Source organism: Rhinolophus ferrumequinum, chromosome 21 (genome assembly GCF_004115265.2).
Source record: "Rhinolophus ferrumequinum isolate MPI-CBG mRhiFer1 chromosome 21, mRhiFer1_v1.p, whole genome shotgun sequence".
NCBI lineage: Eukaryota > Metazoa > Chordata > Mammalia > Chiroptera > Rhinolophidae > Rhinolophus > Rhinolophus ferrumequinum.
This window is the reverse complement of record NC_046304.1, coordinates 38,096,149-38,117,958: the sequence shown is the minus strand read 5'-3', so window position 1 is coordinate 38,117,958 and position 21,810 is coordinate 38,096,149. Positions and strand designations below refer to the sequence as shown.

General features: G+C 52.1%; 1 protein-coding gene across 3 annotated transcripts; it reads right to left on the bottom strand.

The window, feature by feature from the left end:
- Window positions 1-838: 838 nt before the first annotated feature.
- On the bottom strand, window positions 839-20,782 carry LOC117014072 (signal transducer and activator of transcription 5A). Of its 3 annotated transcripts, none has more exons than XM_033091844.1 (19): window positions 20,689-20,782; window positions 18,836-18,973; window positions 18,342-18,498; window positions 17,110-17,199; window positions 14,428-14,602; window positions 9,863-9,993; window positions 9,462-9,613; window positions 8,825-8,980; window positions 8,272-8,451; window positions 6,773-6,860; window positions 6,552-6,674; window positions 6,073-6,165; window positions 5,401-5,607; window positions 4,711-4,805; window positions 4,486-4,616; window positions 3,896-4,051; window positions 3,141-3,192; window positions 2,721-2,825; window positions 839-1,719 (listed from the first exon to the last, which is right to left on the bottom strand). In XM_033091844.1, exons 2-19 carry the CDS (start codon window positions 18,961-18,963, stop codon window positions 1,557-1,559), a joined length of 2,382 nt encoding a protein of 793 aa, XP_032947735.1. In that variant the 5' UTR covers window positions 18,964-18,973; window positions 20,689-20,782; the 3' UTR covers window positions 839-1,556. The 3 variants fall into 3 exon arrangements, with proteins under 3 accessions (XP_032947735.1, XP_032947733.1, XP_032947734.1); XM_033091842.1 differs by lacking the exon at window positions 20,689-20,782 and adding an exon at window positions 19,766-19,911; XM_033091843.1 differs by lacking the exon at window positions 20,689-20,782 and adding an exon at window positions 19,636-19,763.
- Between the last annotated feature and the right edge of the window lie 1,028 nt (window positions 20,783-21,810).

Genomic DNA, 21,810 nt, shown 5'->3' with positions numbered 1-21,810 from the left:
CCTGCCAGCTTCAAGGTCGAGCGGCAGCTGATAAGAAGAGGCCAGACTACATTTCTTCCCATTCCTCGGGCCCCCTTCCCTCCACTAATTCCTGCCCCATCTTTTCCCAAGATCTCGAGTCTTAGCTCTTAAGTCTTCTAAGAAGTACTGACAGTGTTCGGGGTGGGGGAGAGCGGGTGTCAGCACCCTTAAAACCATAGAAAAGGGAGCAGAATTGTAACTTCAGGCTACACATTACAGCACCGGCTGGCAGGAGGGAAGGAACAACAGGCCTCCAGCTCCAGCAATTCCTGTTACCCAACCAGGAGCCATACCAGCAGTTTTATGAAAAAACAAAACAAAACATACTTTATTCAAAAACACTGTTTTCACAAATGTATGGCCTATGTACAAAGTACAAAAGACTCCCTCTTTTCATCCCCACCTGCCTTCAGAGAGGTTTGAACCTGGGGCTCCCAATCTTCCCCGCCGTCAGCCGCCCCTGGCTGCGTGCCAGGTAGCCTCAGAGGGTGGAGTGAGTGAGGTTGGGAGCCAAGGTTTCTCACACCACAGTCAGTTGTGCAACTGTGATGAGGCCTCTTCCAGGTTCACCATCCCAGCAGCGTGGAAGCAAAGATCGGCTTTCACCCCTCACTCCAGATTCCACAGGCATGCAGCAAGCAGCTGATTTTCTGCTCTCTCATTGCAGGTTTCTACCAGGATAGGAGGGGATCAACCCTGGGTTCCCTGTTCACCCACCATGTCCTAGATCCATTTTCCCTTCTCCTGCCTTTCCTGTAAGCAAGAGAGGCAAGGAAAGAAGCCTGGGACCCGCTGGAGGGGAGGGGATATTGGGTGTAGCGAGAGCAACATAGGCAGTGGTATCACGCTCCTGGCTGGAGGCCAAAAGGTCAAGAAATTACACACTCAGAGCAGCTTTGACAGGCCTGACTCCAGTGACCCATTTCTGCTGTTAGGGACAGGGCCATGGCCTAGATAAGCTCTTGGTTCACAAGAAGTTTGGAATCCATATTCATTAGATAAAGTATAAAATATGTCTCAGAATTGAACCCCAACCTTCCTCCTGAGCGAAGAATCAATAGACCGACACGTGCATGAGAGCAGATGCGCGCACACACACACACACACACACTTGGGAGGCGAAGCTCCTAACTCAGGAGGAAAACTGAAGCTGAGAGCCATCACCTGTCCCTACACCCTTTCTTGAATACTTCCAATCAAATAGCCGCTGAGCAAAGGCCCTGGCAGGAATAGGTTTGCCTGCACTGAGTACCTGACATGATGGAAGCAGTTTAGTCTCTTCCACAACAGAGATAGGCCCAGGGGAATCTTGGAACGCCTTGATCTGAAGAAAAAGGCGCTGCTGCTGCCCCAGCCACATACCCAGGACTGCAAAGGCAAGGCAGGCACACCTCACATACAAATACACACACGGATGCACAGGTACACTGCCGCCTGCAGAGGCATCAATATGCACAGCAATACTAAACATCACAATTAATATGAACCCTTCACATTGAGCATTGTTTCCAAAGACAAGTGTGGGATTCAAACATTCAGGAGAGCGAGCCTCTGGCAGAGGTGAAGAGACTGGCAGGTGGGGACAGGCGGGGGTCCAGACTGTCCATGGGGCGGCGTAGGAGTTCCTCCACGTGCCGGGCTACATCCATGGTCTCATCCAGGTCGAATTCTCCATCCTGTTCAAGGACGGGGTCAGGACTGGTAGAAAGAGGGGGATGTCAGATGGAGCTGGCCTGCCTTACAGCCACGGGCTCCCGGGGCAGCCCCCGGCCTCCTCCCCACTCACGCCAGTCTCATGGGAACAGGACCAGCTCTGGCTGGACCCCCCATCCCCCAAGTTGAATAAGTCAGCCCCTGGCTTTTTGGGAGGCACCCCGGTCTCATTTCTTGCTACCTCACTGAATGATCACAGGGAATTCATTTTCCTCTCCCTGTCTTCATCTGTAAAGCGACATGGTTGGGCCAGTGAGCTCTGCCCACCTACAACGCTAGTCCATTAAATCCCAGGCACCATTCACTGAACACCTACATGGCCTCAGGGCCTTGTAACCTCCAACTCTCCCAGCCACATGTAAGGTAGGCATTTACTCCACTTTCCAGAGGAGGAAATGAGGCTTGGCCATGTTCGGAAACTACTCAGGGGCAGCTGGCTGGTGGGTGGAGTCAGGATTGGAACTCTGGGCTTTGTGACCCCCTCAAACCTGTGGTCATCCACTAGCGCCTCCCAGGCACCCAGATCTCCAGCCCAGGCCACTCATAGCTCAGAAGAGAATAACTTCTCTACCCTTGGAACTCCAGAGGGGAGCAATTGATATCCTGCTCCCACCCGACTCCTACGAACGACCACCTCCTCCATAGCTGTCCCGTGTGAACTTGTACGCGCTCATTTAGTCCTGACCCCAATCGCATGAGGTAGGTATGCTTGCCTCCATCTTACAGATGAGAAAACTGAACATCAGCAAGGCTCAACAATTTTCCTAAGGTCACACGGCTAGTCAGCATTACAGCAAGGACCCTGCTACGTGTAGCTTCAAAATGCTCTGTGCTTTTTACTGCTTGATCTCACCCTCCCTGCACCTTGGCACGTGCCAGAGCCTGGCCTAGGCTGGGTGGTCTCAGACCTAGAGACCTTTGCCAGGATCCAGCCTGAGGCCAAGTGCCCAGTTCCTCCCCCGGAGCCCCATGAGAACACAACCTACTTCTGTGGGTATATGTTATAAGGAGCCTGGGGACACACGACTGGGGAGGGGGCCTGGTCCATGTAGGTGGCATTGCCCCCAGCAGAGTCTGCAGATGTCACAAACCTGTGGGAGGAAGCAGAGCAGAGCCTCAGTGGCCTCAGGGCAGCGGCTGACTTGGAGAGGGGCTCAGGGGGGCATGTCTTTTTTAGATGTAGAAGGATAAAGTGCCCACTGGGCCTGGGTCTCCAGCTGTAGAAATGGAGCTCTGGGTACTCGCTCCATGGTGACCAATCCCTGTTCCCTCCCCAGGGTTGAGCCAGGTTTTAAGGGAAAGACATGCTGGGCCCTTGACCGGGAGGGGGTGGTGGTAAGGGGCGAAGATAGCAGGGAAGGGGAAAAGAGGCAGCAGGACACTAGAGCTGGCCCTTGCACACTTACTCAGGGACCACTTGCTTGATCTGTGGCTTCACGTATCCATCCATGCCTTTAGCTGCCCAGGGGGAAATGGTGATGAGAACCAAAGTCTCAGGGAACTCGGCAGGGGGTGGAAGCCCACCCCAGGCAGTCTGCCCGCTACGCACATCACAGGGAGCTCAGCAGGGATGAGATTTCCCATGGACCCCCAGTGAACACCTGCTAACAGACCCATCCTGAGGGCCACCCAGACCCTGGCTTCAGTCTCATCCCTCCTTCCATTTCCTTTTCTGATCCTTTGTTTTCTCTCTCCCCACCCCCACCCCTGCCAAGGAAACAGAATCAACACCCAGGAACAAACCCAACCAATGGATTGGGGACAGGTTAAAGAGGAAAAACCTGTCCACTTTGCTTCCTACACTCAACCTGGGAGCAGGATTGAGGGCGGGGAGTGGTGAGAGCACTGGACCGTAGTGCATTATCTGTGGGTTTGAATTATCCAGGCTCCACCCCTAGCACTGCAGCCTCTTCCTCCAAGGGCACAGAAGTGAGAGTCCACTCAACTTTTCACTTTACAGAGAAGAAAGCAGACTCAGAGATTTCTCTTTCCCTCTCCTCAGCTATGAGCCCTGAAATCCTCTCCACATGCTTTGCACCATCCGGTGGACCAAAACCCACAGGGGAAATGGCGCCTGCGCACTTCTTGGGGAGTTCCCGCTGCCTAGCGCAAGAGTGAGTTCTTGGGCCCAGAGGCCTGGGAGGACCGGGGCAGGACGCACCAAGCACAGGAGTGTAATACTTGGAGAAGACCTCATCCTTGGGCCGGTCAGGAAACACGTAGATGAGGTAGCTCAGGTCCCCCAGCCGGTCAGCCAGGGAGCGGATGGAGAAATCCCGCGTGGTGAATGGCTTCAGGTTCCACAGGTTGCGGTCAGCTATGAAAAGGACAAGTTCAGTCCCTCCGCTCACCGCCATCAGGAAGAGGATCAGCGTGGTGGGATTTTAGGGCAGGCGTGTGGAGACAGTCACGCTTTTATCAGCCTGCACTGCAACCCTACCCCTTGTGCTCGCTGGCATAGGGCACACCAGGCGAGTAGGTACCAATAAGGCTGGGTCAGGGCAGAGAGGAGAGAGCATGAAACTGCTGGAGGACTCGCCCAGCAGGTCTGGAGTCTAGGGGGCCAGCGAGTCTAGGTTCTCCAACATGGAAAATGATAGAAAGGGAATGCGTTTCTGAGCACACTGCTTCCATACTCTGAGTTTTCCCACCAGGTACCGTCTAAGGATGCAGGAGTGATGGAGGACGGGCAGCAAGGAAACGGGAGACAGCACTATTGGGACTGGAGTGTAGACAAAAGAGGGTACTCACGAGAGTCAAACTTCCAGGCAATGGTGATGCCCCCAATTTCTGAGTCGCTAAAGCGCAATAAGAAGGTCCCGTCAGGCTTGTTGATGAGCAGGTCGTGGGCCTGTTGCTTATTCACAAAACCTAGGATGGCCCTGGGTGCACGGAGCATACAGTGTCACTGCTGGGCCAGCAGTCAGTGTCCCCTGAGCCCAGACCCTCCCAACCCCGGTGCCCACTGCTCCTCACCCATCATTCCAATGGGGCTTGTGATGCTTCTTCAGCACCTCCATGACCCCGTCAAACCACTGCCAGAAGGTGTAGTTCCAGCCCGGCAAGTTCTCCTGAGGACCCCCAGGAAACCCCAAGTCAGGGCTTGTACCCCTGTTGTCACAGGTAGCCCAGGAACCAGTCAGTGCCCTCTTATCCTTACTCAGACACTCTCCTCATTCCTCACTCGACTTGTCCCACACTCTGGCAGCCCATAAACTGATACAGCCTCCAACCCTTATCCTAGGGAACCACTGAGTCAACCCGCCTCTGGCCTCTTAGACACAGGGATCCAAGACAATCCCATGGGTGGGGGAAGGAGGGGCAAAGAGTTGTCCAAGCTGGATGAGACCTCCAGTCATTCCTGCCCAATCCCTTCACTGCACAGACGGGGAAACATGGCACAGAGAAGGGAAGGGGCCAGGTAAAGTAGTTAACAGGACGAGGTCTAGAACCCACGGATCCTGATTCTCAGCTCCGGATTCCTTCCCAGGGTCCTGCTTTGGCTCTCACAGCTGCCTGCATTCCCTTGGGGTACTAGTCCCTCCCCCTCTCTCCTGGTTGTAGGAGAGGGTGGGGCTCTGACCTCAGGCCGTAACCTGTCTCTGTGGGGGAGGGGTGGTATGACACAGGTGGTCCCAGGCAGGCAGCTGCCAGCAGGTCCCTCACCCTGTTGAACTGGGACCAGGACACAGACATGCTGTTGTAGTCCTCGAGATGGCTGCTGCTGCTGTTGAACAGTTTCTGTGCCAGGAACACCAGGTTCTCCTTGGTCAGGCCCCGGTTGCTCTGCACTTCGGCCTTGAATTTCATGTTGAGCGCCTCACACAGCTGCGGCCACAGCACTTTATCAGGCACGGCAAATGGCACCCTGCCCTGAGAGGGGGAGAAGAAAGGGGAAAAATAAGGCAGTCTGTGGGAGTAGGAAATATTTACACACAAACACAGACACACAGATACCTAGAGGCAGAGGGGACTGCAAAAGATCCAGAAAAGATGACAAACACGAGGGAAAGAAAAGCAGGGGGGCAGGAGCAGAGGTGTGCAGGATAGAGACCCAGACCCGGGGACTGAGGACTCAGGTCAGAGACCCAAACCATAAGCCAAAGGAAGATCAGGGACCAGAGCCCGAAGACCAAGCTCACAGACCTGGGAGGCTCCAGTCCCAAGACTGCAGCCTAGACAGAGCCCAAAGACAGGCTGAGGCAAGGGCGCTTACACAAGCTGCCCTCCTCACCTCATCTGGCTCTGGTCTGGTCCTGGGGTGGGGAGGACCAAGGCGGTGGAGCTGACCCTGGGAGACTCCCAGGGCCAGGAGGTAGGGGTCCCATGGGGACTCACCGGCTCAGCAAAGGCATTGTCCCACAGCACGGTGGCAGTAGCATTGTGGTCCTGGCTGCCATGAACAATAACAACCACGGGAAGGGACAGGGTCTGGGGGAGTCAGAAGAATGAAAATTGAGGGCATACGACCACCATTTGCCCTCCGCTTAGGCAAGACAACCAACCCTCACTCCTTACCCACAGTCCCAACCACAAGCCCCTCCTAACAAAACCAAAGCAAAAACAAACAGAAAAACACAACATCTATCTTCTTGGCCCATTGCCCAAATTCTGTGGGCTACTGCCAGATTATAACCTCACAAACAGGCACCAGCAGAGTGAAAGTAGGTTTTCTGATAGCATCACAGGGTAACTGGCCAGACCCCGTGTGAGAGAGGATTCAGAGCTCTCTGGCTTTGCCAAACCAGCTGGGGGGCCTCAGGTAGGCCCTGCACCGGTTTGGGTAACCTGTGGGGGATGGGAGAGTGGAGCCTCACCTTCACCTGAAACACAAGCTCGTTGCTGCCTACACTGAACTGAGACTCAAACAGGACCGTGAACTTCTCCTCCGTCACAGACTCTGCACCTCGCCGGTCAGCACGCTTGATCCTCTTTAGTGACTGTAAGGCAAAGTCAACGGGGAGGGGGAGACAGGAGCTGGTAGCCAGGACTTAGCTCTGGGTAGACCTTCCCTCCAAGGGCCAGGCCCCGTCCTCACCATGTTCCTGAAGTGGGCGCTGAGGGTTCCGGTGGCTTGGTGGTACTCCATCACACAGCAGTTGTTCAAGATCTCTCCACTGCACTCGCTGTGGAGGAGAGTGGGGCCCCATGTCCACACGGGCCCCAGGCCAGGAGCACGGGCCTATCTGAGCTTTGGGCCGGGGTCTTCAGTCCAGAAAGCCCTGCCCGCAGCCTCTGACCCATCCCCTCAGAGCGTTCCTCGGTGTGTCTCCGGCCTTACTTTCTCATCAACCTGAGAGTACCCAAGTAAAGCCTTCAAGGGCAGGCTCTGGGTCTCTAAGGTTAAAAATTCCTTGGGCATCCGAGGTTGATGTGAGGGCCTTCGGTGGCCTCCAGCAGCTTTTGAGTGCACTTAAAATAAAACTCCTCACCGTGGCCCCCAAGGATGCCCGTGATCAACCCCTGGCCGCCTCCCTGGCCTCGCTGGGTTCCTCCGCCCTCACTCAGGACAAGCAAGTCACGCTGCCTTGCCTGTATGCTGAACACGCAAGCTTGGTACCGACCTCAGGGCCTTTGTACTCATTCTTCCTGTTGCCCCAACACTCCTGCCCTTCTCATTCAGGTCAACTCAAATATCTTCTCAGCAAGGCCTTCCTTGACCACTCAAGTGGTGTTGCAACATCTAGCCAGGCGCTGTGATATCACTGTTTTGATTTTCCTTCTAGGGAGGGTCTATCACTTTTTGACACTGCCTTATGTTCAAGCGTATGAGATTGTCTCCCTCCCCAGCCAACATGTAAGCTCTGCGATAGTGAGAATCTCTTTGTCTTCTTCATCTTCCTATCCCCAGATCACATGTAGGCCTTCATACACATGACCAAGTCTCCCACTTCACTCATTCACTCCTTCATTCATTCACTGCACCCTTTATGGGTGGCCTGCCCTGACCCTTGCACCCCACCCCTGGGTTCTCTGGGCACACATGTACCTCCTTCAGGACAAGGCACATATTCGCTATGCCCCAAAGTCTTCTCTCTCTGCCTTTTCACCAGCTACCTCCTATTCACCCTGCAGCCTGAGAATGCGTGTCGTGCTGCTCCACCCCCACCATGACCCACTTCCACAGTGCCCTACGCGTGCGTCTCCCTGGTCACACACCAGGCATCACTTCTCATGACTGCTGCCTGCTCTGCTGGTCAAGCGGTTGGGTGAGGACACAGCCAAGTTCTGTTTGGGTCACACTGTGTCCCATGCTTAGCACAGGTCCTGGAACACCCCAGCAGGGCAATCCTTGTCGACCTACTATGTGCTAGGCATGGCAGGGACTAGGGAAAGCCTTTCAGCAGGAGAAGCAAGATGTATACCAGGACAGAGAGAGTCAACTGGAGAGACACTGGAACACATGTGCGATGTCAGGACAAAAGGGTGCAGGGAGGGACGACGTGCTATCCTATCACCAGGAGCCCAGGTGTAGGACAGAGGTCGGCACCTAGACTGAGCTGGGGCAGGGGCAGACATGAGGGTGGGCACGCGTACTTGCGGGTGTTCTCGTTCTTCAGCAGAGACTTGGCCTGCTGCTCACTGATGATGGTGGCCTTCACCTGAGGGGGGTTCATGTGCACGTTCAGCTTCCCGCCCACCAGCAGGCGCACGGTGGCTGCAAACTTGGTCTGCGTCTTCAGGACCTGAGGGGGCTGCTTCTCAATGATGAATGTGCTGCGGGGACACAAGTGACCGGGTGCTGCCTCAGGGACAGGGCGCCGGTCCCTCTGTGTGGGGAGGCTGCCTCCCATGGGGCTCAGGTGCAAAGGAAGAGCACCTGGCAGGGACCCTGTTCCCAGGGAGACCACTGAGAGTCAGGTGGACGGCAGGAGGGGAGGACAATGAAATGAACTCGACAGATGGCACGGGTTGCAGTGTCCACAAGAGAAACTGGGCAAGGTCAACACCGAGCAGCCATAGCAACTGGGGACAGAGGGCATGGGGGGAGGGGGGGTGGCAGAGAGAGGCAAGGATTCAAGCAAAAGCAGCCCCTGCCTCCCCATGACAACCATATGGGGGCTGGGTGTGGCCAAGAGGCAGCAATCACCTGGTCACCAGGGCTGAGATGATGTCAGTGATGGTGGCGTTGACCTCAGCCAGCATCTCTTCCACAGGGCCGGGGATGGGCAGCTGCTGGCAGAGGTGCTCAGCTCTGCGGATCTGCTGCCGGTTCTGCCAGATGATCTCGGCCAGCTTCTCACACCTGCACATGAGCCCCAAGGCCAACGGGAAGGACAATGGCTTCACCGCATCCTCGACACCAGAGGTGGGGAGGCTCCCAGTCTGGGGAACCCCCTCACCCAGGAAGCCCTCACCAGGAAGGCTTTACACCTTAGCCACCTCTCCTGTGCCCAGAGCACAGTAGAGCTGCCCCGCCATCCAGAAACACAGAGAAACACACAGGAGGGATGACCCTGATTCAGACGCGAGCATCACTCTGCACACCCCACTCTGCCCCACACCCCAACATTGTGACTCCCTTCCCGGGGGAGCAGACATGACTGGGGGGCACTAAAGTCTGTATCAGGAACCAGAACCACTGGCAAAAAAAGACCTGTCACAGGACAAAGCGAACTGGCTGCACATGGAAACACAGGAGCAGAAGCAGCAGCTGGAAGCACCACCCTGAGCCCCTGCCCACCCCTTCCTGCCCGCCCCCTGCCCGCCTCCCTCACACCCATTACCAGGACTGCAGCACGTCCAGGCTGCCCTCAGGGGGCCCTCCGTTCCCCGCCAGCTGCTGCCTCCGCTTCCACTGGATCAGTTCGTCATCCAGAATGATGGTCTGCTGCTTCCGCAGCAGCTGCAGGGTCTTCTGGTGCTTCTCGGCCAGCTCCTGAAGGGAGGGGGGAGCAGGTCCTTCTGGGCTCACGGACAACTCTGCAGGGCCTCTGCTCAGGAGACAGGGCCCCCCCCTTCCCCGACCTGCTCTGCCTCACAGGCCCCCACAGGAAAAGGGGATCTGGCCTCCTGCTCTCCTGGGAACTGCTCTCTTCCTGGCTGTCCCTCTCTTGGGCGCCCCGACAGCTCAGCTCGGGATCTGGACCCCCATGGCTGGGAGGAGAGGGACGCAGACCCCACTCACCACGCGGTACTGCTGCAGTGTCTGGGCCTCGCGCTGCAGCCAGGCCTCCAGGGACACCTGCTTCTGCTGGAGGGCCGTCTCCCGGCTCAGACGCTCCTGGGGGTTCAGCTGGGCCAGCTGCGCAAACTGAGCTAGAGGAGGGGACAGGACAACACGACCATGATCTCCCAGCTTCCAGCAGGAAACCCAGAGAAATCCCACTCACCTGTTCTACAGGCAAGGCCCTCAAGGGACAGGTCTGACCAATGGCAAGTCGGGCACTAGCAGCCAACAGTGCCAGAGATGAGCAGGCTCCACTCCCTGGCCTCCCAACTCTGAGCTCCCCTCCAGAGTGGGGAGATGGAAGCTTGGGGGTACAGCTGAGGAGGATCCTGCCCTGTGGTCTCCCCTCCCACCCTGGCCCACACTGCCTGGTTTGAAGTGTGCCCTGGTGGTTTAGGAGCTGCGTGAACTCGGACAAATCTCTTCACTCTCCTGTGTCTCAGTTTCCCCATGTGTAAAATGGGAGATTTCTGTTCCCTGCCTCAGTGGGTTGCTGTGAGGATTAAAAAGTAAAGATACAGAAAATGCTCAAGACTCTGGCTGGCACGTGTAAGTTCTGGGCGAGAGTTAGTTCCTATTGGTTAATGGGTTACAGGACGGGATTAAAGGTTGATGGAGACCAGCAGCTCTCAGCCCCCACCTCACATGGCAAAGCCTCATGAGGGAAAGCCCTGCTCCACGGCTTTGCGCCACCTCCTGGAGCACAGCAGCCTCTCCTCGGGGAAGGAGTTTCTCTAGGTGCTGGAAGGTGCCTAACATGTTTGTACAGGTTGGGTCACTGTGAGCTCAGTCAACCAACAGGAAGAGGAGGGAGGGAGGGAGGGAGGGAGAGGGAGAGAGAGAAAGAGAAAGAGAGAGGTCGGTGTGTGTGTGTGTGTGTGTGTGTGTGTGTCCAGGGCCCATTGGGAACACAAAAGCATCAAGATTCTCTCAGGAAAGCAAGGGTGGAGGGAGGCAGTTTCTCTCCATACTGGCTGACAGGAATCTCATCAATGGCAGGAATAGGGAGTCAGTGAGTCCTCATGACCCTTTTTCAAAAAATCACTTAGGAAGCACTTAAGACATAGGGAAGGTAGAAAGAATACCTGTGTAGCCGTCATCCAGCTTAAGAAATCAAACATTTCCATAACTATCGGCATCTGTCCACCCTCCCCGCTTGCAAACCCCTGCCTCCCCTCCAAGGGCCCCACTCTGCTAAGTGCTGGGCTGATCACCCCCTGCCAGTGGCCTTTGTGAACACCCCAGTGTCCTTACTGGGGCTGTGTCAAGTTGAGGTGAATCAGCACGTCTTGGCCAAGTTCCTGGCAGGCCTCTGAAGGCCATGTCACACTGACCTAGGCCCTGCCCCATGGACACACAAACTGGGACAGACTAAAGCAATTCTTGACAGCCAGGAAGAGCCCAGAACTACAAGAGACTTCAGAAACATGGCTCCAATCTCTCTGCAGGGCACTGAGCAGGAAGAGCACTGTCCAGTAGGGAAACACAGCCGAGCAGTGTGTGCGGCCACCTCAGGAATCCTGCCACCCACAGGGAGGTGGTGGCGACCCCAACACCTGGGCCCAGCCTCCCTGTGCAAGTGACCCACTTAGGTCTCTCCCGGCAATTTGCAGAAGCTTCTGGGAAGGACGCCAAGAGACGTGAGGCAATTGTCTGCTCCATTGGAGGGAGCTGAGCCTTTCTTTGCACAAACAGATCAATAGTCTGTGTTTCTGATGGGTGAACTGGACAAATGAGACTAAACTGACATTGCATGATGGGTACAAACCCAAACCAGAATCCAAACCCAAACCCATAAATAGGAAACAGAAAACCCAAGAATAGAACCATCAATGTGGTCAACCAGTTCAAAGTCTTGGGTAGAACTGACAGCCTGAATCTCTTTTCCCTAATGTAGGAAGAGGGACATCCTCTCTGGGTCAGTCTGGGATGGAATCAGATGGGAGGAAGACATGCTAGAATCATCTCATCAACATTTACTCAACACCTATCACGATTCAGAGAATGTGCTGGCTTCAGGGTACAGAAAATACTGACAGTGCAGGGTTAGGAGGAAAGCTTAAATAGGTAAGTTAAAACTGAATTCTAAAAAAAAATTAATAATAAAAAAAGAAACAGAGAAGTAAAAACTGAAACAGGACAAAATCAAAAATAAATACTATAGACCTCAACTCAACTGTATTAGATATTACATTACATATTAATGGACTAAACACCTTAAGTAAAAGCAGAGCTTCTCAGAATAAATACCAAAGCAAGACAACTATGTACTGTCTACATTTTAAATTAAAAAAAGCATGGAAACAGTATGCTGTGCCAATATAGAATGAGAAGGCTGGAGTAATTTTATTAATATCTGATAAAGTAGACTTCAAGACAAAGAGTATTACCAGAGATCAAGGAAGATATTTCATAATTATTAAAGTGTCAATCACTCAGAAAGACATAATACTCATAAATGTTTATGAATCTAATAACAAATCTTCAAATACATAAAGGAAATATTTACAGAAAAAATTGGAGAAATACACCATTTCACAATATAATAGGAGATTTTGATACTTCTCTTTCAGCATCTGACAGAACAATTAGTCAAAAAAATAAATAAAGACATAGATCAGTGGTTCTCTAAATGTGGACCAGGGATTCCTGGAGGGTTCCCAAGACCCTTACAGGGAGTCCACAATGCTAAAATTTTTTTCAAAAGTTATAAGACTTTATTTGCCGTTTTCTCTTTTAATCTCTTATAAACTATACAGTGAAATTTTCTAGAGGCTACGAGATATGTGATATTATAACAGATTGAACCAGATCTAGCTATCTCCTATTAAGCCTAACATTAAAGAGATTTGTAAAAATGTAAAACGCCACTCTACTCACTAAATTTTGTTTTGGAAAATATAGATGTTGTTGGTTTTTTGTTTTCGTCTTTTTTTGGTGAAACTTTATTATGTTAACATAATGAATATGTATTTATTAATAGATTTAACTATGTATACTCTTAAGTATTATATATCTTATATAATATATAATATATAAATGTACAGTTATATTATATATGTAATATTATATATAATATATAAATATTTATAACCTATGTTTAAATATATTAATAATATATTTAAATATTTATTTAAAAATAAATATTATGCTACATTTATTAACATTATTGAATTTATTATTACTGCTTTTGAATAAAACACTGTAGAAAATACCTTCTTTTCAAGTTCACCAGATACATTCACCAAGATTGATCACATGCTGAATCATAACAAATCTCAATAAATTTTTAAAAATTGAGATCATACAGAGTATGTTCTCTGACAACAATGGAATTCAATAATGAAATGAAAATGAAATCAATAAGGATATGACATCTAGGAAAAAACAAATATTTGGAAATTAAACAATATACTTCTAAGTGTATGCGTAAAAGAAGAGAAGTTAGAAAATACTTCAAACTTAATGATAACGAATATACAGCATATCCAAAATCATGAGATGCAGCTAAAACAATGTTTAGTGGGAAATTTACAGCTCTGAAATATATATATATATATATATATATTATATATATTATATATATATTATATATATAACATATATACTTATATATAAAATATATATATTTATATATATATTATATATATAATGAAAATAAGAAAGGTCTAAAATTAATGACTAAGATTCTACTTGAAGAAGCCAGAAAAAGAAGAGCAAAGGAAAAGGCAGCTTGACACTTCCTGTTCTCAGTAGGATGGCGTGGTGCCGCTTTGAGGTCAGTTTGGAATGGGAGGAAGATGGGCCATGTTTCAAGACTCCTCAAATTGTACTTGGGGTTAATTCCTTCCTCTGAGTTAATTTTTCTTTCCCCGCATCCCTATCATGGCAGCCATTGGCAAACTACAGACCCAGGAGACAGGAGAATTTTCCACTGTCACCTCCTCCCTCTGGCTCCATTTCCTATCAGGGAGACTTAAGAAGAGGCATTCCTGGAATTCCACCTCTCTCTAGCCTGGGTCAACCAGGGGACTTCCAATATAAGTCCCCCCCTTGACTGGGGAACACTTTGTCCATATTCATTCATTCATTCATTCATTCATTCATTCATTCATTCATTGAGATATTCACTGAATATCTACAATTAGGGAGAGAATATTGGTTAATAAAGTATAGGGATTTCATGACACATCTCTAGTTGAGATCCAGTTCTGCAACTTACAGCAACCCAGGCCAAGCTTCTTGTTCTCTTCGAACCTCAGTTTTACCATCTGCAAAAGGGATAATACAACTACCTGCTTCCTAGAGCTGTTGTAAAGGTTGAATTGAATAATGCATGGGAAGAGCTTAGCCCAGAACCTGGTGCACAGCAGGGGCTCCGTCACTGGGAGCAATTCTCCTCCCAGTCTTTGGGAAGGTTCTGGGGAGATAGACACCAACCTAGCCCCAACCTGCAAGGGCACACAAAGTGGTCCCCACTCCTATCCTCGCAACACACAGTGCCCATGCCGTAGTGGCCTCACCCTGGATCCTCAGGCTCTCCTGATATTGGATGATGAAGTACTCCTGGGTCTGCTGAAGTTTCTTCAGTTCACTCTCTGTGTCCTGAGTGACCAGTCGCAGCTCCTCAAATGTCTGGTTGATCTGAAGGTGTTTCTGGGACATGGCATCAACCAGGATCCCAGCAGGAGAGGTACCCTGGAGACAGATGGGAGACAGTGCAGGCAGCAGTGAGCTGGGCAGTGAGGATGGGAGAAAACCTCAGACTTTAATCCCAAGGAAAAGCCAAAGTAGCACCTATGACTGGGTTGAAACCACAAAAGCTAGATTCTGAGTCAGAGGAATTACAAATGTCATTTGTGAGAAGTGGTGTAGAGGGAAAGGAGGAGAAACAGGTGACCTGGCAGACTATGGCACCTCATAAAGCATAGCAGAAACTTCTCCTGCAGTTCTGGCCTGCACCAGAGTATCCCAAACAGGGTCCCTCTAATTCCCTTCAGAGAGACTAAAATTCTCACATCCCAGGAGTTACCCGAGTTTTCCTACTAATGATGATGACCCCTCATTCCGCATTCTTTCACTGACTCAATGCCACGGACTATGCTACCGTGTTTCCCCAAAAATAAGACCTAGCTGGACCAGAATTAAAATAAGACCGGGTCTTATATTAATCAAATGCATCTTTTGGAGCAAAAATTAATATAAGACCCGGTCTTATTTTAATATAAGACTGGGTCATAATATAATATAATATAATATAATATAATATAATATAATATAATACTGGGTCTTATATTAATTTTTGCTTCAAAAGACATATTAGAGTTGATGGTCCGGCTAGGTCTAGTTTTCGAGGAAACACGGTAGGTGCAGGGGACAGAGTGGGAAACAAGGCTGGGTGAACACACAAGTCTTCAGGGCTTTTCTAATGAACTGTCCTCAGAATAAAATCCAAACTCCTTCCCACAGCCTCCGCTGCCCTAGCTGATAGCCTCTGCTTACCTCCACACCCAGTTCCACATTGTCCAAGCACACCAGCTACTTTCTGTTCCTTGAACACACAGCATGTTCCTGCCTCAGGGCCTTTGCACTTGTTCCATCACTCTGGAACATTCTGGCACCAAATCTTCCTGAGGCTGGCACTTCAACTGGCACCATTTCAGGGTGGCCTTCTCTAAAGGGCCAATTTGAAGTAGCACCACCCTTATCTGATAGTGTCTAGTGCTTGTGTTCACTTTTTTCTTTTGTGCCAGCCCTGCACTAGGATGTGAGCCCACTAAGTGCTAGGACCTCGTCTGTCCTGTGTACCACAAAATCCCCAAGGCCTAGAACATCAGAGCTGTCCAAGAACACGTCGATGGCTAGGAGAAGGAATGATTTCCCTGCCCCTCAAACCCTGACAACACCTGTGCCATAGACATGTCTTTCTTCATTGGAGCCAAATTCATTTGTACATTTACAGATAGCTCTGTGATTGCAACAAGTGAAGGGACACAAGGGTTGTCCCGGAAGACCCTCTGTGACCTGGTTTCTGCCTCCTCTCTGGCTTTACGTACCAGGGCTCCCCACTTGGCTCCCTTCTCCCCAGTTTCACTGCCTGCAAATGTAATGAGATGGTTTCACTGGCTTTTCAAATGTAATGAGATGGTTCATGCCCTCCCATATACTATTGTTACTTTTTCACTAAAAACTCCACCCTCCTTCTTTCCCTACTATAGCTCAGATCTCCCTTCCCTCAGGACACCCCTCTGCCAGCCTGCCCCAATCTGAGCTGGGTACTTGTCCCACATATGCCCCCTTAGCACTCAGCCCTAGCAAAGCTATCATCGCCTGAATTCTCTTCAGGTGGGGCCAGGCCTCTGTTTCTCCAGTCCTAGCCCAGGGTCAGACACACCACAGGACCTCAATAAATGTTTACTGAGTGAACTGCCAAATTCCTGAAATCAGGGTCCACCACAACAAGTGAATATGACCTGTGCCCCAGGCACTATTCTGTGGTTTTTACCTGTATGATATCATTTTATGAAAGTCATTTTGCTTTACTGCAGATAATGTAACATTTGTACCAATGTCCAAGCAGATGTTTAATGCCTTTAAGATTTCAAAACTAGGGGAATTAGTTCCTGTTCTGTCTCCCTGGGCCTCTCTTCTCTGAGCTTGCCTGTGTTAGTTCTTCTGACACAGACTTTGGCTCCGTTTCTCCTCACAGACCCCACCAGAGACTATTTCTTATTTTGGCCCAGCCCCACTTATTGAATGACAAATGTTTTCCCTGCTGGTTTGTAAGGCCATCTCTTACAGAGATTGAGTTTCCAGTGTGTGTGTGTTTAGGGCTTCCTCTTCTGTTTCACTGGTCTTTTTGTCTATCCCTGGCCCACACAGTATCTCATTTAATGCTCACAGTGACCCTGCAAGGTAGGTCCTATCACTATCCCCACTGATAATTGAAGAAACAGGCTCAGGGAGGTGAAGTAACTTACTCAAGTCATACAGCTAGTAAGTGGCAGAGCCAGGGACTGACTTGACTGAAGCCAGGGTGCAGGTCACTCTATACCTGCACATAATATGGCCCCTCACACTTGCTCATGTCTCTTATTTCTTTGGTGCTCTCTCATGCCAGTATTTATCAAATATAGTTGTGTCTGGAGAGAAACACATGCAGAAGGACTTCCCAACTCCTCTCCCCATACCCATGGGACACTCACATTGTTGGCTTCTTGGACAAGCCTCTGTTCATTATACAGAATGTGCCGGATGCAGCGGACCAGCTCCATGGGGCAACGGTCATACGTGTTCTGAAAGAATCCAAGACAAACTCCAATGACCACCCTCCGCACCCACCATGGCGGTCACAGTGCCATGCTCACCCCTTTCTGGCCTCCAGGCCCTGCCTCAGTTTTCCCTGGGAAGTTTGAGGAACTGTCACCAGACACCTCTATCTCTCCTTGACTTGATTTTCCCTCTCAGATCTTCATTTGGTTTACAGTGCATTAGAAATCCACAGTTTACAAAGTACTTCTAGTCTACCATCTCCTTTGAATTCCACATCATAGAAGCCCTACAACGTAAGCCAGAAATGATTATGTCCATTTCACAGATGAGAAAACTGATGCTCAGAGAGGCTAAGTACTTATCCAGAGGCAAACAAGTGAGTGAGCAGATGAATCAAGACTCGGGGTATTTAATGCCAAGGTGAGGGTACTTTCCAACATACTCCTGTCCTGGGTTTCTATTCAGCTTCCCTCTTCCCCATAGATTTCTCCTGTTTCCTCCCTTTTCTGGGATGGACTTTCATTTCCCTGGCACTCTGATGCTTGTATTTAAGAAGGACTCTCTAAGAAATACAAGTGAATTCCAATTAATGCTTGACTGTGATTACCACCCACACCCCTTTCCTGCTTCCACAAAATCTTCTTCTCTCCCCTATACTCTTTCCCCCCATCTCCCATGTGAAGGAAAAGCTGCATCCTACATCTAAACCCCAATTCAAAGCTCTTTTATCCAGCTCTTGCCTCCAGGTCCACTCTGCTCTTCTCCCACCCCAGTTTAGCAACTCTCAAAAGAGCCCCAGGAGGGATGCCTGGTTGCTTCATTCCCTCATTTCTAGAATCTGTCAGTTTTCCGTTCTCCAATAAAGGAATCTTGACTCAATCCACCTCCATCCTTTCTGCTTGACCTGTCCAGAATGCCATTTCACCCATCCTCCTTCTCTTGGAGACAAACACAGCCCACTCTTTGCTTTGTAATATGCTAAAGAAATCTGACAGGTCTGACTTAGAAAGAGGGGGTGGGGGAAATTGAAGCACAGAAAAGTTGCCGATAAGCTCGGGGTCATATGGTGAGTCAGTGGCCAAGCCAGGAAAAAACCCAGGGGTCCTGATGCTAGAAAGAGAAGGCAGCACTGCTTCCCTGCAGATGACCCCGAGTTCACACCCACCTGGAGCTGCGTGGCATAGTGCCCCAGCTTGATCTTCAGTAAGAAGCCATCTTCCCCCACCTGGTGCTCCGCCTTCTTCTGCAGCTCCTGCACCAGGCCCTCCAGGAGCTGGGTGGCCTGGGCTTGGTCCTGGGGATTTTCTGGATCAATGGCATCCCTTGGGGCAAGGCAGGGGAGAGAAGCCTACTGTGATGCCTCCTTGGCAAGGAAGTGCGGCACCAAGAGGGACATGGAAATCCCAGGCTCATGACTCAAGGCGCTCCAGCGCGCACAAGACTTTTTCCTAGCAGCTCCACAGGCATCAGAGTCTAGAAACATCCCATCTCCCCTCCCAGGCTCCCATTTCCCTGTTCCTCTTTCCCAGGAACACTGCCCCTGCTTCACAGCGAGGGACAGATAGGACCAAATCACACCAAACCACAAAGAGGAGACCTAAGGCCAAGGGACCAGGATGGTAAGGACCCGAGGAGGAAGGTAAGGGCAAGGGCACCTACCAAGGCTGGCTCTCGATCCACTGCGCTAAGTAGTGCCGGACCTCGATGGGGAAGTGCTGGCCATACAGCACCTGCATCTGGCGCAGCGCATCTCCCTGCAGCTGCTGGGCTTGGATCCAGCCCGCCATGTCCGTTCACCTAGGGCGAGCAGAGAGCTGAAGAGGTGCCTCCTCAGCAGGGCGCGGGCTGGGCCTGCCCTGGCCCTACCATGCCCACCCATCCCTGGACCGCAGTCAGGCGAGGCCCCTCCCCTCTCACAGACACGCTTTCCTGTGCGGGAAGAAAGATGGTGAGGAGGGGAAGGCCGCCCAGCCCTCCAACAAGGAACCCGCTGAGGCTTGGGGAGGGGCTCTCGAAAGTCAGGTCCCCTCCTCCTCTTCCTCTCCCCTCGCCCCACCGGGGCTTCCCCAGAGGGGGGACAGCTAGAAACTGAAAGAGAAACTTGACGGCAGAGGCCCACGGCCCTCTGGAGAGGGCTGCAAGAATCCCCCTACCCTGCCTCTAAATGCGAGTCCCAATTTCTGCGAAGAGGGGATATTCCAGCCCAAAGTTATGCCACTGACGGCTCCCACTGGACGGGCTGGGTGCCTGCGGGCACGTGGCTAGGGTTGTTAAAGAGAGAAGGTTGGGGAGTTAGACGCTCCCTCTCGTCGGTGGCGCCCGGGCAGCTGTGCCCCATGGTCTCCCACTGTCCAGCCCGACAGCGCCCCCTGCCCATTGCCGGCGAAGACGGCGCCCACCCGCGGCGCCCTCTCTCCATCCGTGTCCCTTGTCCCTCGTCCCTGCTCCGCCGAAACTACCTCCCTCGCGGGGACCGTTCCCTGCACCCCGCGCGGCCGTCGAGCTCCCGGTCCCGGGTCGTGGGGCCGGAGCAGGTCGTGTTCTCCTGCTCCGCGCGCGCCGCCCTGGACGCGCTGCCCGGCCCCCCACCTGGTGGCGCGGAGCTGTCCGGCTGCGGGGCAGGCTCTGCGCCCGTGGCTCTCGCTCCCGGCCCGGGCTCCTGGCGGCGGCGGCGACGGCTGTTACTACAGGAAGGAGCAGAGAGCAGCGATTTCCTCCTCAAAGGTCAGCTGCCTCCGATAGACCATACACAGCGCGCGAGCTCTCGCCAACACCCCTCCCAGCCTCTGTCGCTCCCTCCCCGCCTCCGCCCTCGGTCGCTGGCTCCCGGGCGAATGCGCAGCGGCGGCCGCTGCCGGGGCCCTCGCGGTGAGGCTGGGCGGCGCCGGGCGTGGAGGCTGCCCCGACGGCGGGGTCCCCCGGGAATCCCAGCCGGCCCTCGCCTGCGGCCCTGGACTGCGGTGGGCCAGAGGCGCAGGAGTGGCCGGGGAATGGGGGTGGGAGGGCGGGGGAAATCCCGGGCTCTGGAAATCCCAAACCAGGGCCTCAGTTTTCTCATCTGTAAAAAAGGGAGGAAGGGTTGGACTAGCTGGAGACGCCTTCCAGCTCTGGCGTTTGTCATCTTTCGAGCCTCTCAATTAAAAAAGTAAATGTGTGTGCGTGTCTTTCTGTGGGCTGAGGACACAGTTTTTGTAACTTAAGAGGCAAAGCCCTAGGGAGGGGAAAGACTGGGGATTCCAGAGAAGCCAGCTCACCGCCAGGGCCCCACTTCCCTCCTTCCATTACTCCCACCACTGTGCACTCACCCTCCGCAGTTGAAACAGGAAAGAACCTTGGCAGTCATATGTTTGGAACCCCCCGAGATTTTGCAGATAAGAAATGGAAGTCCAGGGAGGGGAAGGGGCTTGCCCAGCATCCCACAGTGGGCACGTGGCCTACTCGTCAGACTACGGTCCGTAAATGAAGCTGCCCCTCCTTTCCCTGAGCCCGGTCACAACTGAAGCTGATCTTACCTTCAGAAAGGTCTAAGGAGGGCTGTCTTGAATCCTCCCAAGCTCATGACTGCCGATAGGGCTTGCCACAGTAGGGGACACCCTCCCTGAGCGGTGCCTGGGTCACAGCCCCTCCCTGAGAGCCCTAGAAGGGGCCTGCAGAGTTGGGCAAGGCTGGACTGGAAGCCTTCCATCCCCTTTGCCCAGCTTCCCTCTCCTCTGGGCCTCCTTCTGCCTGGCAGCTGGTATTGGCACCACCAAGGGAGGGGCCAGCCTGGCTGCCCACTCATGGCCCAGCTGGGCCAAGACTTCTGTCCTGGGGGGGATCATTCTCTTCTCCCTCCCTCCCTGCCTAATGCCTTCTTGGATTTGCCCTTTTCTCTCCATTTCTTTCTCCCCTCCACTCCCCCACCCTCTTGCCCCTCACTACCTCTCCACTTTCATTCTTTTTACTTCAGAGAAAAACCAAAGTTTAAAACTGCAAAAGCTGGAATGTCTGGGTCCTACAGACACACTTCCATGTCTGGTCACAGTTTTAGTTGGCAGGATCACGAGGAAAGGAATTGAAAACTGTCAAGGAGTGTGCAAAGGATTGAGGAAAGCTTGCTCTTTTGATGTTCCACACAGGAGCCCTAGGCAGGAGGAAGCACAGGCCTCTCTATCCCTTCCCTCCCCTCACCGCCCTGTGCAATGGATTTGGCAGGGGAGAGTCAGACGCACAGAGCTAGGGGGTCACCAGGAATGAGAGTCAAGTGTCATAGCTGGAAACAATCATAAAGATCATCTTACAAAGGGGGAAACAGAGGCTGGAGAGGGGAAGTGACTTGGCCAGTGTCACGCAGCTTGTCAGTGGCAGATCCAAACCCATTGCCACATGGAGGGTGGGCCGAGCTTGGCACTTGTGCCCTCCAGACTCTCACTTTGAGCAGGTGGGTAAGTCACAGTCGGTGGGAGCAGATTCCTTGGGTTTCCAAGCCCTAAGTCACATCTGGAAGGCAGAGGACCACTCTTGCCATGCACCCACATGTGGGCATCTGGAAAGGGTGATATGGGGGTGCCGGTTTCTCCAGCCTCCTCCCCAGAGCCTGAAGGGGCCTGCTGCTCCAGCTGGAAGCCCTACCTACTGAACATCTGGCTGGGTTG

What these genes read in the sequence shown, in the direction of transcription:
- LOC117014072 (XM_033091844.1), bottom strand. Translation starts at nt 18,963, where the DNA reads ATGGCGGGCTGGATCCAAGCCCAGCAGCTGCAGGGAGATGCGCTGCGC. An exon ending in CTGGACGTGCTGCAGTCCTG is followed by an intron (nt 8,981 to 9,461) that starts GTAATGGGTGTG and finishes GCTCATGTGCAG; the next exon opens with GTGTGAGAAGCTGGCCGAGA. An exon ending in TATAACATATACCCACAGAA is followed by an intron (nt 1,720 to 2,720) that starts GTAGGTTGTGTT and finishes TCTTTCTACCAG; the next exon opens with TCCTGACCCCGTCCTTGAAC.